At 33.8% G+C, this 14,417-nt stretch overlaps 1 protein-coding gene across 1 annotated transcript; it reads right to left on the bottom strand.

Annotated features, from left to right (window-relative positions):
- Nucleotides 1–226: 226 nt before the first annotated feature.
- Nucleotides 227–1,150, bottom strand: LOC107637374 (uncharacterized). The gene has a single exon (XM_016340797.1). It carries the CDS (start codon nucleotides 1,148–1,150, stop codon nucleotides 227–229), a length of 924 nt encoding a protein of 307 aa, XP_016196283.1.
- Between the last annotated feature and the right edge of the window lie 13,267 nt (nucleotides 1,151–14,417).

The following is a 14,417-nucleotide window of genomic DNA, read 5'->3' as shown; positions in this document are numbered from 1 at the left end:
TTACTAGCCCATCCCTAAACCCAATATTCGGCGAGGGCTCCTGATGGTATAAGTCCTTATAGAAGTCTCGGATAGCAATCTTAATCCTTGCTTGATTTCGTATCAATCTCCCATTAACCATTAAGGCATCAATTCTATTGGACCTTCTACGCAATGAGGCTATAGTGTGGAAGTAGCGTGTGTTTTTATCCATCTCCTTTACATGACGAGACCTTGACATCTGCTTTCAATGTAGTTCCTGGCGGATGTACCATTTCTTACAGCAACTCACAAGTGCTTTCCTCCTAGCTTCCACAGTCCCATCAGCCACTCCAGCGCCCGTCAAATCATCCACTTTCTTTAATTCATCCTCAAACTGTGTAATCCTTTTATCCATGTCCCCAAAGTTCTTTTTATGCCATCTGCTCAGTGGACTCGTCAAAGCCTTTAGCTTGTCCATGAACTGCCTGTCACCTAACGCCCTCCATTCCTCTTTTACCATCCGGAGATACCCATCGTGCGTGAACCAAGAATCTAAGCTTCGAAACGGTCTTGGCCCCCCTCTCACCTGTGAGGCCTCCATTATCAACGGACAATGGTCAGATAACCCTCTTGGGCCACCCCGCAACCGAGTTTCAGGAAACACTTCCAACCACTCCAAACTCACCAAAGCCCTATCAATGCGACTGCATGACTCCCCTCTGAACCAGGTAAACAATCGATCAGTGAGCTCCAAGTCCACTAACTCCATATCCTGGATCCAATCTTTAAACTCTACGGCAGACACCGGCAAGGAATTAATTCCTTTCCTATCCTCTAACTGAGTTATCTCATTGAAATCTCCCAGATAGCAAAAAGGTGCTTGACACAATCCATAAAGAAAGCTCAACTCTTCCCATGTATCAAGCTTGCCTCGCCTATCATGCGGGCCATAGACCAAACAAAAAGCACAGGAAAAGTTATTCCTAAGTAAAACACCCTCCACACACAACCACCTACTTCCTTTATAGCAGTTATTCATCTTAAATACCGTTTCATCCCACACCAATAACAGGCCCCCAGAAGCACCAATCGACCCCACATACTCCCATTTCACAGCACCAGCACCCCACAATTGCACTACATCATAGGTTGTCACAGCTTCTTTTTTTGTCTCTATCAATCCTAACATATTTATCCTAAATTTCCTCCGAAAGTTCTTTATCATACTCAATTTACCAACTCCCGCCAACCCCCTAATATTCCAGGAACTAAAAATCATTTTAAAACACTTACAGACACCTTTTTCTGATTTTTTGGTCTACTCCGCCGTGCCTTCTCCTTTTGCTTAGCCAGTCTTTTCTTCTCTGCAATTGCCTCATTCTGTGCCTGGAGTATTGCCATTATGTCGTCCTCCTCATCATACTGCACCGCTCCAGATTCCACAGCAAGCTTCCATGCTTCCTTGTTCTCCTGCATTTCAGCTTCCCTTTTATTATTCACGGTCGTTTCCTTCACATCCTCTCCCCCACCCTCATATGAGTCATCCCTCAAATTCACCGTGTTTGCCCCTGTATCGTCCGATGCAGAGTCTACCACCCCCATGGAGCTTCCTGTACCCTGAATCTCCCCACAACCCTCTCCCGTTGGCCAACTCCATATCTTTCCTGATCCACCCCCATTCAACGTTATTTCCACCCTTGGGTTACCCCGGAACATCCCATCCCCTCCCCAATGACCACACGCCACAACCTTTTGGTGTCCATCAGCCGGTTCACTACTCACCACCGTCAGTTCTGCGCCCCCTCCCGAGAGCACCATCAGCCCATCATCCATAGTCAAAGACCTCCTGACCCTCGCACCCCCATATCCACCCTCCCCATTCGGTTTCCGCCTTCCAACCTGTTCGAACCCCATCTCCACCTCCCGAGCCTTCCTACCCAACGAGCTAGGTAGCAGACCCCGCGGTGCCACCCCTGCCTCCCCTTCACCAGGCCGAGCCCGCGTCGAAGGCGAGTCCCCCGCCACCAGAACCCCTACCACGTCGAGCCCCTCGGTCACCACTGGCCTGCTCTCCGTACCACACTGATTCGGTTTTCGCGGGGAGACTCGAGGCGCGCCGTTCTCTGGACCACGTCCCACCCCGAGTTTGCCATCTCTGCCCAGATCCACACCGCTGGCAGCTCGAGAATGTTCCACAGCCATATGCCCTCCAACCCGACCCGACCGCAGGCACCCAATCCCCTTGTCATAATTCTGATCCAAGGGAAGCCCAGTAGTGTGGCCCAATCCCTTCCCACCTAATGTTTCAACAATTGGGCCTTGGGTGATGGAATCCACTCTAACTTCCCCCATTTTTTTAAACCCCAGTTGGGCCCCAATCCTACTATCCATCCTATCCGACCCAGCAACCTGCTCCCCTCCCTGCACCTCACTGATACACCCACCCACGTCCAGCACGGTATCATGTACTACCATATCCAGAGCACGATCAACCATTTCCATTCTAGGAGGAGTTTCCGCACACCTTGCCGTTACATTTTTCAAATTCAAAAAATTGTTACCCCATTCATCCAAAATCTCAGACTGAATTATCGTGCTATCCTCCTGTACCTCCTCCACCCTATACGGCAGGTCTACCACCTCAGCCGGAATGTCGCAGCCCACCAGCTTTCTAGGAGGGTGGCTACTGCCTGGCGGAATGGCACCATTCGCAGTACCTCGTTTCAAACCACCATGCAACATGCCCCCCAGAGCACCACGCCCATTCATCTCTGTCTCTGTAACATACACGTCGAATCCACACGACCCCACAATTAGTCGGAGCCCTTCAGAAATCGGATCAAATCTCCATGTATCAATCAGCACACTTCCAGCCCAGAACGATGTTACTGAGCGTGTATCATCATCAACCTCAATCACTTCCCCCCACTGAGCGCCGATTGCACAAAAAGTGGCTGCCGTCCAAGCATGCAACGGAACGCCATAACACTTAAGCCACACCCTCCTCCTATCGCACCGAATCTGTTCGTGCCATCGGCATACATGATGAAAGATTCCCTGAATTCTCCAATTTAATTATTTACATTAGTTTAATTAATTCCGTAATGAAAAATAATTGGGCCGCACATATAGATGTAGAAGTTGGACTTTTTCCTTTTTTGGTGGTAGAGGTGCAATGGTATTTGGGTTTAGGATGGATACGATGATCTTGAAGTTTATTGGTTGAAATCAATGGAGCCAAAACTGAGGGACCAAAAAAATTGGGTGGAAAATAATCTACCTTTTGAGAAAGGAAAAAAAAAGAAAAGAAAAGGAAAGTCCTTTTTGATATGTTTTTTTAGAATGGAACGTGGATTTATTGACGAAATAGAAAAAATGAAATTTGATTTCAAATTTGAGACTTAGAATAAGCTGGAATGCTATGGCAGGTGAAAAATTCTTTAAACCTTATGGTCCTGGCTTACTGATTTGAATATGTACCACAACTAGAATTTGTTACAATTTATTGCATGAACTTGGAGAAGTTGTTTTGTTATGGTTTGGGGAAATTAGATATAATTTTTTACGACGTGCATTAATATTGTTTGAGAGTAGAATTTAGGGTGGTTTGGCTTGTTTGAGTGAGCTTCTAAAAAAAAATATTTTTTTGAGTTATTCTTTTTTAAAAGATATTATAAAAAAATAAAAGTAATTTTATATTTGTATATCTCATACAAAAAATATTTCTATCTATTAATTATGTTTGGGTATAATAATATAAAAATATTTTTTTATTTATTTATTATGTTAAAAATATTTTTATTTAAAAAATAATATTTTTAAAAAAAATATAAATTATAACTTTTCAAAAAATATTTTTTTATTTTTTCAGTATTTTTTATTTTTACTATTAAAAATTTACTAAATACACAAAAAATAAAACCAACAACCAACCTCAGCTAGGATTAGAACCCAAATGCAAAGTTGTATAAAGCAGATAGCTATGCCATCTGTGCTGGCCTCTGATGCAACCATAGCATTTATTAATTATTTAAAGTGCACCTAAAGATTGGGCTGAATTTTTTTATCCGCACTGCATTGGCATGTATTATTTTTTTATCCTGCATTTTTTAATACCTTACAGATAATTATGAGTTTATATCTAAAAAAAGAAATAGATAAAAATAATCTGTTGTAGGAGATTATTAACCCAACGTCTCAAACTGAGTTTTCAAAAAGTCAGATCCTCAAATAGTTGAAATTATAGTTTCTGATTTAGGAGCTTGATGCAGCCAATGCATGTATGGGAGAAGATAAACACTCCTAATACTGAAGATTAGTTCCTGATAATAAGAATGTTTTGTCGTGGTTTCTACAGTAGTTGTAGAGTGAATTAAAGTAGTGATGATGTTCTTGGATTATTCAAAGAATATTTATTTGGTGGTTGATGATAGTTATTAAACTCGTGGGATTCAATGGAACTAAGGCAGGGTCCTCTATATTAAGTCTGTTTTTGGGGCTGGAGGTTCATTATATTGGTAACGGATCTTCAATATAGTTTGCACGACTACACAATCTCTCTTGTAATGTTGGAATAAATAAGATTAACTTCACTTAATCTAAACATAAATTTTCTTTATAATTAACTCCTATCAATAACTAAATAAAATTAAAACAGATTTTATAACAAACTGCTATTTTTTTGTCAAGTGTACACTGTCATTTATTTCACTTAGTTTTTGGATAAATTCCAATATCAAATTTTATTTTAAAGTCTAAATTGACCAATTATAAATAAAAAAAATGCTAACCTAACTATTAAAATGTCTAAGTCAGAACTATTGAAAGCCCAACTCACAAAAAAACAAATATTTATAAGGAAAAGTATAGGTAGACAATGAAAATACTAAATAATGTGAACAATGGATATATCGGATGTTCATTTCACTAGGTGTGCGGATGGTTATTCTAATATTAAGATTTAAGTGGGTAATTTAAAGGTGTAGTATATTTTTATTTGATTGCTGGTTGTTCATGTTGTTTAAAAAAGTTATTGGTTACCTAAATGCTAGGTAACCAATAACTTTCTTGAACAACATAAACAACCACCAATCAAATAAAAACACACTACATCTTTAAATTACTCACCTAAATCTTAAAAGAATTAAAATTGGCGCACCTGATTATCATTGAAAGCCATTGGTGCAACAAAGCAATGAACAAGAGAGGAAGAGAGAGGAAGAGAAGGATGGAATGAATGAAAGGCTTCTATTTATGATTCGGTTCTTGTGTGAACAACTTAATAACAATAACACAGGATTTACAAGTTTCGTTCTGATTTTTATGTGAAATGAAAGCCAATAAGCCAGTGTTTTATAGGCCAAAAAGGTACCTAAACCGCTAAGATTAATGTGCTAATGTTTGATGAGAACTTTTTATTAGAGATAATTTAGTATATTATTTCTCACATAAAGCTTTTTTTTTTTAGTATTAATGGTCATAATTTTTATTTAAGTTAATTAGGATTAGTAGTAGTATATGTTAATTAGACTATTTTTTTTATTTAATAATAAAAAGTCACGTATAATTATTTTTTTATAAAGTTATTATTTAAAAATTATATTTAATTAATATATTTATTTAAATTATTATTTAATTAAATTACTATCAATTTTAGTGAAAAAGTAAAATTGGCTTACTAAAGGATAAGATTCTCTCAACTGTCAATTAATAGTATATTCTTATTTATAGAAGTGTGTATTTCAATACTAATGTGATGGAATTTTGTTGAAAAAAAAAATTCTGAAAGTGTATTATTCTCGAGCTCGATCTAACGTAAGATCCAATTTTATGCATTCCTTGCTTAGCTTGTTTTCACTTTTGAGATTCCTAAACATTTGTCTCTTAGGTTATCACGTGGATTTAGACAAGTTAGTACTATAAGCTACACACTACTATATAACTACCTTGTTATTATTATGACAAGGGCAAGCCACTTGTACCTTGTGCTTTAGATAAGAAAATTTTATTATTATAACTCGTGAAAAAGGACAAAAATTATATATATATATAATTTTTTAAATAAATAATTTAAATATTTATTGATATATGTAATTTAGCATGTTTATCTATTTACATTTTATTAGATATCTCATTTACAGTATAAACGAATTAATTATATACGTATCTCGTTTATAGTGTGATACGAGAACTTGACGTACACCATATATCTCGTTTATTGTGTAAACGATATATACTTGTTCTGGGAGTTACTTCAAATAGTGATATATGGACCTGAACGTGAGGTCTAGACTTCGTCTAGGGCCGCGTCCAACTTATGTTGGAGTCGAAGTGTCGCTGTCCGAGTTTTTTGTGAGAAGGTAAAAGATGATACTTGTAACTCAAGAGTTTAAACAAATTTTTAATAAATTGGACTCTAAATATACCTGTGTCAGTGTATTTATAAGTATCAAATTAACAAAAAAATAAAAAAGGCCGAGATAAATCAAAGCTTAGAGGCAAAATCTTATTAGAGAAAATATTGCAGCATGAAGCTTTTGAATAACATAACTAGCTCACTGGTATGTTATTATTGAAAATTCTCATCAAATCATGGCTAAGAGTGTTAACCTTTTTTTTTTTGGTCATACACACATATTCACTTACGGACATTACAATTATAAATAACAACTCAGTTGGTGCGGAGTATCAAATTATTGCCAGTACCGTCACAAAATAATTAGTTATTTTTTGGTGACTCAAAATAATTAGTTATTTGTGTAAAATTCTTTTAGTAAGTAGAGACAGTAGAGTTATTATGATTGCTGCATAATCAAATTCTTTTAGGACTTGAGAGTTATTATGATTGCTGCATAATCTAGTTAAAAGCGTGGCTATATGTGTTAGATATGACTACGTTTTTAAAGTGTGTCTATAATAAAATATAGCTACGCTTTTAAAGCGAGATAATAGCGAGACATATGGTTACGCTTTTAAAGTTTGACAATAGATTGAGATATAGCTACATTTTTTAAAGCGTGGCTCTTGATATATATTGTATATTATGGCTACTTTTTTAAAGCATGCCAATTGAAAGAGATATAACTATGTTTTTAAAGCGTACCTATAGCAAAACTTACAGCTGTGCTTTTAAAGTGTAATTGTTGATGACTACTATATAATATGGCCACTCTTTTAAAGTGCAGCTATAAATTAGTTTAATAACCTATTATTCTTTTTTAAAGAATAAACTTTACAAAATTTATAGATAATTTTAAAATATAAAAAATAATTAATAATTTTAAATCAACTAATTTTTATTTCATAAATACGTGTCAATAGCGTTCTTTTCTGGTAGTGTAACTAACAGCTAGGTGCAGTGGCAATATCAATTGGCCCGTTATAACTAAATTAATTAGTGCACGAGTCCGGTTAATATTATCAACATACATGACAAAATCAAAACATGATTATATAATGTAATAGAAAATAGAAGTAGTTAAGATCACTGTTCATTTGATTGTAAAGCTTCCTTCGTCATATTAAAGCAAAAGTAATGCATCCTCATCCTCATACATACATAAACAAGCAATAATAAGAAATAAAGAAACGTCTCAAAATAGATATGATGTGTTTTTATATTGTGTATGCATTAAATTAATTTATAAGATTGAATTTGATACGTAATTCTACTTTGATACAAAAGCCACGTTTCATTAAAAATATGAATTAAATTAATACAGAGTATAAATTAAAATGAGTCATTCAAATATTTCTCGCATGTAAGGACAAAGATAAAGACATAGAGCATGATGTATACTATGAGTAAATGTGGAATAGAAGGTGAGACATGCATTGCTATCAATTCAATGTGACTGGCAGCTAGGATTTGGCTATCAAAGTGACCATTCAAAGAAGGCAACTACTCAAATGAAGATGCTAAAAACATCTTTTTATAAAGATTCTTGTGTTAAAAGTGTACTTTGTTTGTTTAGTCACATTTTAAAAAAAATAACACTTTTGTAACACATCAAAATCAAACCATACATTTTATCATCTAATGGTAAAAAAGAAGCATCTTTATATGAAGATAATAATAAAATCTTCATGGTAGTATCCGCCTTCAAAAAATTCTGGGTTATAAAATATAATAAATAACATTCTTTGTGGAGTTATATATTCACTCTATTACGAGTAATTGTAAAAAACTTCATTCTACTTTGATCTAAATCAACTTTAAATTAATAAATTCAGATTCTAATTTAACACCCACCTAAATTCCAACTCCTACCTCACTCCAATTTAACACCATCAGCACTACCTATAATTTTTTATTTCACTATCAAATATCCAAAATCAACAACAACAATAACAATAAGTCCACAAATTTAAATTAATATATCAAATATCCAAAACAAAGAAAAATTCACAGTACACAACCTAAAAATTTAACAAACAACACTAACATATTCAGCCAGAAGAGTAGCAATAAGGCAGTGACCACTTCTTTTTTTCTTTTTATTATCAGTATCTCTTTATGACAATAATATAAAAAAGATAGTTACTTATATTATTTTTAGGTGGAATCATGGAATATGAGTTGATTCAGAAGAGCGAGGAGTATTTTTTGATTTGCTACTTTGAGTGGAATTAATATTATATATATTATAATTATAATAATGGCTTAGACTCTTAGTTTAATAAATACATTCATACAATTAAAATTCATATGTTTAAATAATAGTTAATTTAAAAATTAGTTATTTTTTTATATACATAACAATATATAATTAGGTAATTATGTAAACAAAGTTACACCATTATTTTCACCTGAAAAAGTTAAATAATTATTTTTATTACTAGAATATATATCCCACTAATTAACTAGGTTGCTACAAAAATTATATATATTGGAAAAGTATATGATACAAACTAAGGAATAGATGCTGATATGGTATAATGCAAATGTGCTAACACGGATCACGGATGTACTTTCTCGTTAGTTAATCATATTTTTATTTTTATTTTAAACTTGATATAGTAAAAGCTTTCATCTTCTTTCTTTAATGTGTATGTATAGATATATGATGATGGTTTTTATGGGTTGTTTGACATTTTTACTCTACCAATTCACAACATTATATTGATGAGAATAACAACATTAATTAATGAATTAATTCCTATAAAAATTGACGATCCAAATTATAAAAGGAAAAATATGAGGAGCTAATGGAATAATGTGTATGATAATATCATATATAGCCTTCATTTTGGCAATGCTACTACATATAATAATGCTGTCAAATACAATTTTAATGGCATGATCACATTATAATCTTCATTTTGACAATGCTACTGAAATTGTACAATTGTTCCTATTTTCACATTGTAGATATTGAAAATATTTTAAAAAATAATAAATTGAAATAAAAACTAGATCATATATGCTTTATTTTGTATTATGATCTTGTTTTGAAGAAAAATAAAATGCGATTACGATAACGATTTGTGTAGAAATTATTGTCATCAAAACAAAGGTATATAATTAGGCAGAAACTCACCTGCAGTCGATTGCAGGTGAAGTTGCTTTTGGATGGCTGACACGTGTTACTATATGGTTTAAAAAAAATCGGTTTATTTTATATAAATGATTTATTTAAGAAAATCGGTTTGAATTGGACCAAACAATTACTTTTATTCCCTTTTTTTTCGTTTTCACACGTTCGTTCTCTTCCGATTCCTTTTTCAGAACTAATATCAAACTTTCAATCTGTTTACAGCTTAATTTAAAAGCAATTGAAAATGTAAGTTATGGAAAACAAAACAAAGCTCATCAAGAAGATAGAAATAGAGACACAAACAAAAGGACAGATGATACCATTTATGTCATTCCTATAAAAAAACGTGAATTTTGTTTCTTTTTCAAAATATTAAATGTTACTTTTTCAAACAATTTGTATATATATATATATTTGACGAAAATTAAATAAATAAAAGTTTCAGATAAATTTAAAGAAAAATTGGTCAATAAAAATGAAGAAGAAGAACATACCAAAATCATCTGTTAGGAATTTAAGAATAACACGCAGAAAGAATTGAAATTATTTTAAAGGTAGTTATTTGATCTACTTAAACCGATTTTTTTAAATAAACAATTTATATAAAATAAATCGATTTTTTTTAAACCATATAGTAATACGTGTCAACAATCCAGAAATAACTTTATCTACAGTCGTGCAGGTGAGTTTCCACCATATAATTATTCTACTTAATATTACTGTCAAAATCACTGTTAAATTTGTAGATAGTAGCGTAATATATCGGGTAAAAAGCCAATAAAAAATAAGAGAATCGTGATTGTGAAGCCAGAGGGGGAAAAAAAATATACAATAGCATGCTTAGCCAATTTCAACATTCAACTACCCCACTTATTATCCTCTTATCTTTTTAAGCAAAGGATGTTAATTAAGGTTCCCCTCCTCCTTCTACGTCTACCATATAATTGTAGAAAAGATGACAAATTAATTCCATATATACCCCCAACACATATATTGGTGCCGATTACCGAATATTACTTTTGCTATATGTAGCGCCTTAGCAATCAGATGAGCGTGTCCCTGGTGGTAACTCCCCAAATATGGGGTTTCCAGAAACAGATGATGGTGAAGCAATACTTAAACTGTTAGTGCTACAGCATAATCAAAAGCAATAATCTCTTAGATCCCTTATTTGCAGTTCAGTGGTAAAAATAATAGAGCTCATAGTGGATGATCACACTAATCATAAAAGTTTGATATTTTATAATTAAATATGTATAGAAAGTATTCATGGTGCATAATCACATTAATCATGAAGTTTGATATTTTATAATTATGTAAAGGAAATACATATGTAATACTTGTTGAAATTATAATTCATGTATTAAAAATTTATGGATAATTGTTATGATTTTGATTTTTGGTACTTTATAATAAAAGTATAGTTTTTGGTGATAAGTAATTTATATATACGTTGGATTTGTTGATTTAAAATATATACATAATTATTTTAGTTTATAATTTTAAAATTATATATAAATTTTATAAGATTTTTATTAAAAAATTAATAAAAAAAAAGTTTTTTGAGCTAACTTATGATCACGTTTATTTTAAGTGTGACCATAAATGTAGTTATATTTTTTTGTAGTCATCAACAACCACGTTTACTAAGGTACTCAAGTTTTACCTTATATATGGTTGATGAAACATTTGATAGATGTTGATGTGAGAATAACAACATTAATTGATGAATTAATTCCTATAAAAATTGACGATCCAAATTATAAAAATATGAAGGATTCGTTTAATTTAAGAAAAGTTAGGTGTGAAGGATTCGTTTAATATTAATGCACCTTCGTCATATCACCTCTTTATTTATGATATATGCTTCGAATTTAGCAAAATAATTCAATACTGTATACTGTATAGTAAAATTTTGATCCAAATATAGGTGACATCATACGCGAACGCGGTTTATCTATTTTAATTTTAACTTGTTTGCAGGTTTAATAATAATTAATAAATAACAAAGGCCTAGCGTACTTCTTTACATAGTTAGTGTAACAAAAGATGTTTTAAGTAATTATTTTGAAACATATTTTCAATGTATTAAATATATATAAAAAATTAAAAGCTTTTATTTTATTTTTTAAAAATAATTATAAAAAGAAAAAAATTCAAAAACCTCCGATCCACTACAAATTTTAAAAAAACTCGTTAAAGTTATCAGCAGATTTATTAAAAAAATCTATCAGTAATTTATTTACCGTTAAATTTAGTAGTGGAATAAATTTGATGGTATAAATTTTATTGATAATTATTTTACTGACAGATTTTTTTACGGATATAAATTTTAAATTGACGCAATTCTAGAATTTGTTATTATCAGTTTTTTTATTTTGGATAATTCAATGTTAATATATTATTTATTATTAATAGCTAAATTAATAGTTAGCAGCAAATTTAATCGACAATAAATTTAAATTTATTTAAAAATTTAATATATAAATACTATTTATTCTGCTACGATCGACATTTGCCTAAGCCCACAATATTATCTTCTTTAGTTGTTTTTTAAAGTAATCCAAATTATATATCACTCAGTAGGAATCTACAATCATTATCCATTTTGTCAAGCATTATATTTAAATTATTTATTTAAAAAAATTTATATATAATTTTTTACCTTTTTCACGAGTTATAATAATAAAATTTTCTTATCTAAAGAACAAGGCACAAGTGGCTTGCCCTTGCCATAATAACAAGGTAGTCATATAGTTGTAGCTTATAGCACTAACTTGTCTAAATCTACGTCATAACCTAAGGCTCCGTTTGTTTGCTGTCTTAACCAGTAATGGACAGAGACACAAAGACACAACAGCATATAGATATGAACATACACAAAATTTTTATCTTGTTTGGTAACATTATACATAACAATACACTGGTATACACAAATTTATCAAAATGATAAATTTATCCTCATCAATAACACCAATGTATCCACAACTACCACTATCCATAGCCACTATCACCATCTACTACCACCATCTACAGACACCATCACCATCTACTACCACCATCACTACGATTATTAGATTTATCATCTTCATCATCATCTAATTACCAAAAAATCACTGATAAATTTTTTAATAATCACCATTTGTCTCAAAAAAATAAAAAGAAAAAAAAATAGAGAAGACAGAGGCAATAATCACAATAACCATAACCAAAATTAAAAAAAAATCACAAGAGAATGAAAGAGATGAGGGAGACGGTGAGAGAAGAAGCAGAAGAAGGTGCTGCAATTTCCTGGGTCACGAGCGTTGGATGGCGACACTGACTTGCTGTGTCGAGAGGGTTGGACGATGCTGCGACTCGCTGTGGGTTGGACGGTGCTGTGACTCTGTGTCACGAGAAATGGACGGCGAGGACGACAGATCTGTACAAGTGGCGGCAGCGATGTAGAGGTAGCACAGATTCGAGAAAGGCAACGACAGAAGAGCGCGGAAGAGACACAAATTTAAGAAAGCAAGAAAGACGAGGGAGGCGATGGAGAGAGAGGACTGTCGGAGGATGGAGGCATGGCGGCGGCTGTAACACCCTAAGTTTTATACTATCGTGGGGGTCTTTAAAATAAGGTGCCACACTTGATTAAGCAAAGAAATGACTAAATCGTTACGCAAGGAAGGAGTAAATGCGCGTAGAGCGGAAAATGGGTAGCAATAAAACGTTGGAATTTTAATAAAAATGAAATAGCATCTTAACCGTGAGTATGAAATACTTATAGTAAACTAAAACAAGAAAGGAAACTAATACGTCCTAAACTAATCTCGTTGAAGAGGCTCCCATACTTGCATCCTATCCCATCCTTGATCAGGACTCTTCAGTTATTTATGAATCGAGGTACCAGGGGTCTCCCTCCAACACCCTTTCGTTGGTACCCCCATGTAACCTCACGATCTCTCTGATATATAGCGTGGCTAGTCTTTCCAATGAGTCGGTCGCCTTAACTGGTAGAAAATGGGCAGTCTTTGTAAGCCGGTCCGCGATGACCCATATAGCGTCACGCCCTGCTTGAGTACGGGGTAGTCCCATGACGAAATCCACCGATATGTCTTCCCATTTCCACTTCGGGATGCCAAGGGGTTGCAATACCCCTGATGGTTTCTGATGTTCGATTTTTACCTTCTGACAAACCAGGCATTTATTCACAATCGTGGCTAAATCCTTTTTCATCCCTGGCCACCAGAACATCTTCTTCAAATCATGGTACATCTTCGTCATGCCAGGATGAATGGTAAAATCTCCTTTGTGGGCTTCTTCCGCAATCTTGCTTTGAAGGTCTCCTTCCCTTGGGACACAGATTCGACCTTGGTATCTCCATACCTTGTCCTCTCCTTCGGTGAAGCCCTTCAATCTTCCTTCTTTGACAAGGCGCAGGGTTTCTTGAAAGTTGGGGTCGGAACTCTGTGCCTTAGTTATTTGTTCTTTGAATTGACTTGCCACTGTTAGGTGGTTCAGACGTATGCTTTTTGGAGCGAGGGTGACTTGTAAGTTCATGTCTCTGAAATTCCTTATCAACTCTGCCTCTTTTATCATCAGCCATGATGCCTTGAGTACCTTCCGACTCAGAGCGTCAGCCACCAAGTTAGCCTTCCCTGGGTGGTGATTTAGAACGAAATCGTAGTCTTTAAGAAACTCCATCCACCTCCTTTGTCGCATGTTGAGTTCCTTCTGGTCGAACAGGTACTTTCAGCTCTTATGATCGGAGAATACATGAAACCCAACTCCGTACAAATGATGCCTCCATGTTTTCAGCGCAAATACTATCGCGGCTAGTTCAAGGTTGTGAGTTGGATAGTTGGCTTCGTGGGTCTTCAGTTGTCTTGACGCATATGCTACTACCTTTTTGTATTGCATTAGTACGCAACCCAATCC

The sequence above is a fragment of the Arachis ipaensis genome, chromosome B4, assembly GCF_059453495.1.
Source record: "Arachis ipaensis isolate K30076 ecotype BB chromosome B4, ASM5945349v1, whole genome shotgun sequence".
In the NCBI taxonomy this organism is placed as follows: domain Eukaryota; kingdom Viridiplantae; phylum Streptophyta; class Magnoliopsida; order Fabales; family Fabaceae; genus Arachis; species Arachis ipaensis.
The sequence above is the reverse complement of the archived record's forward strand: the minus strand, read 5'-3'. Positions and strand labels throughout refer to the sequence as shown.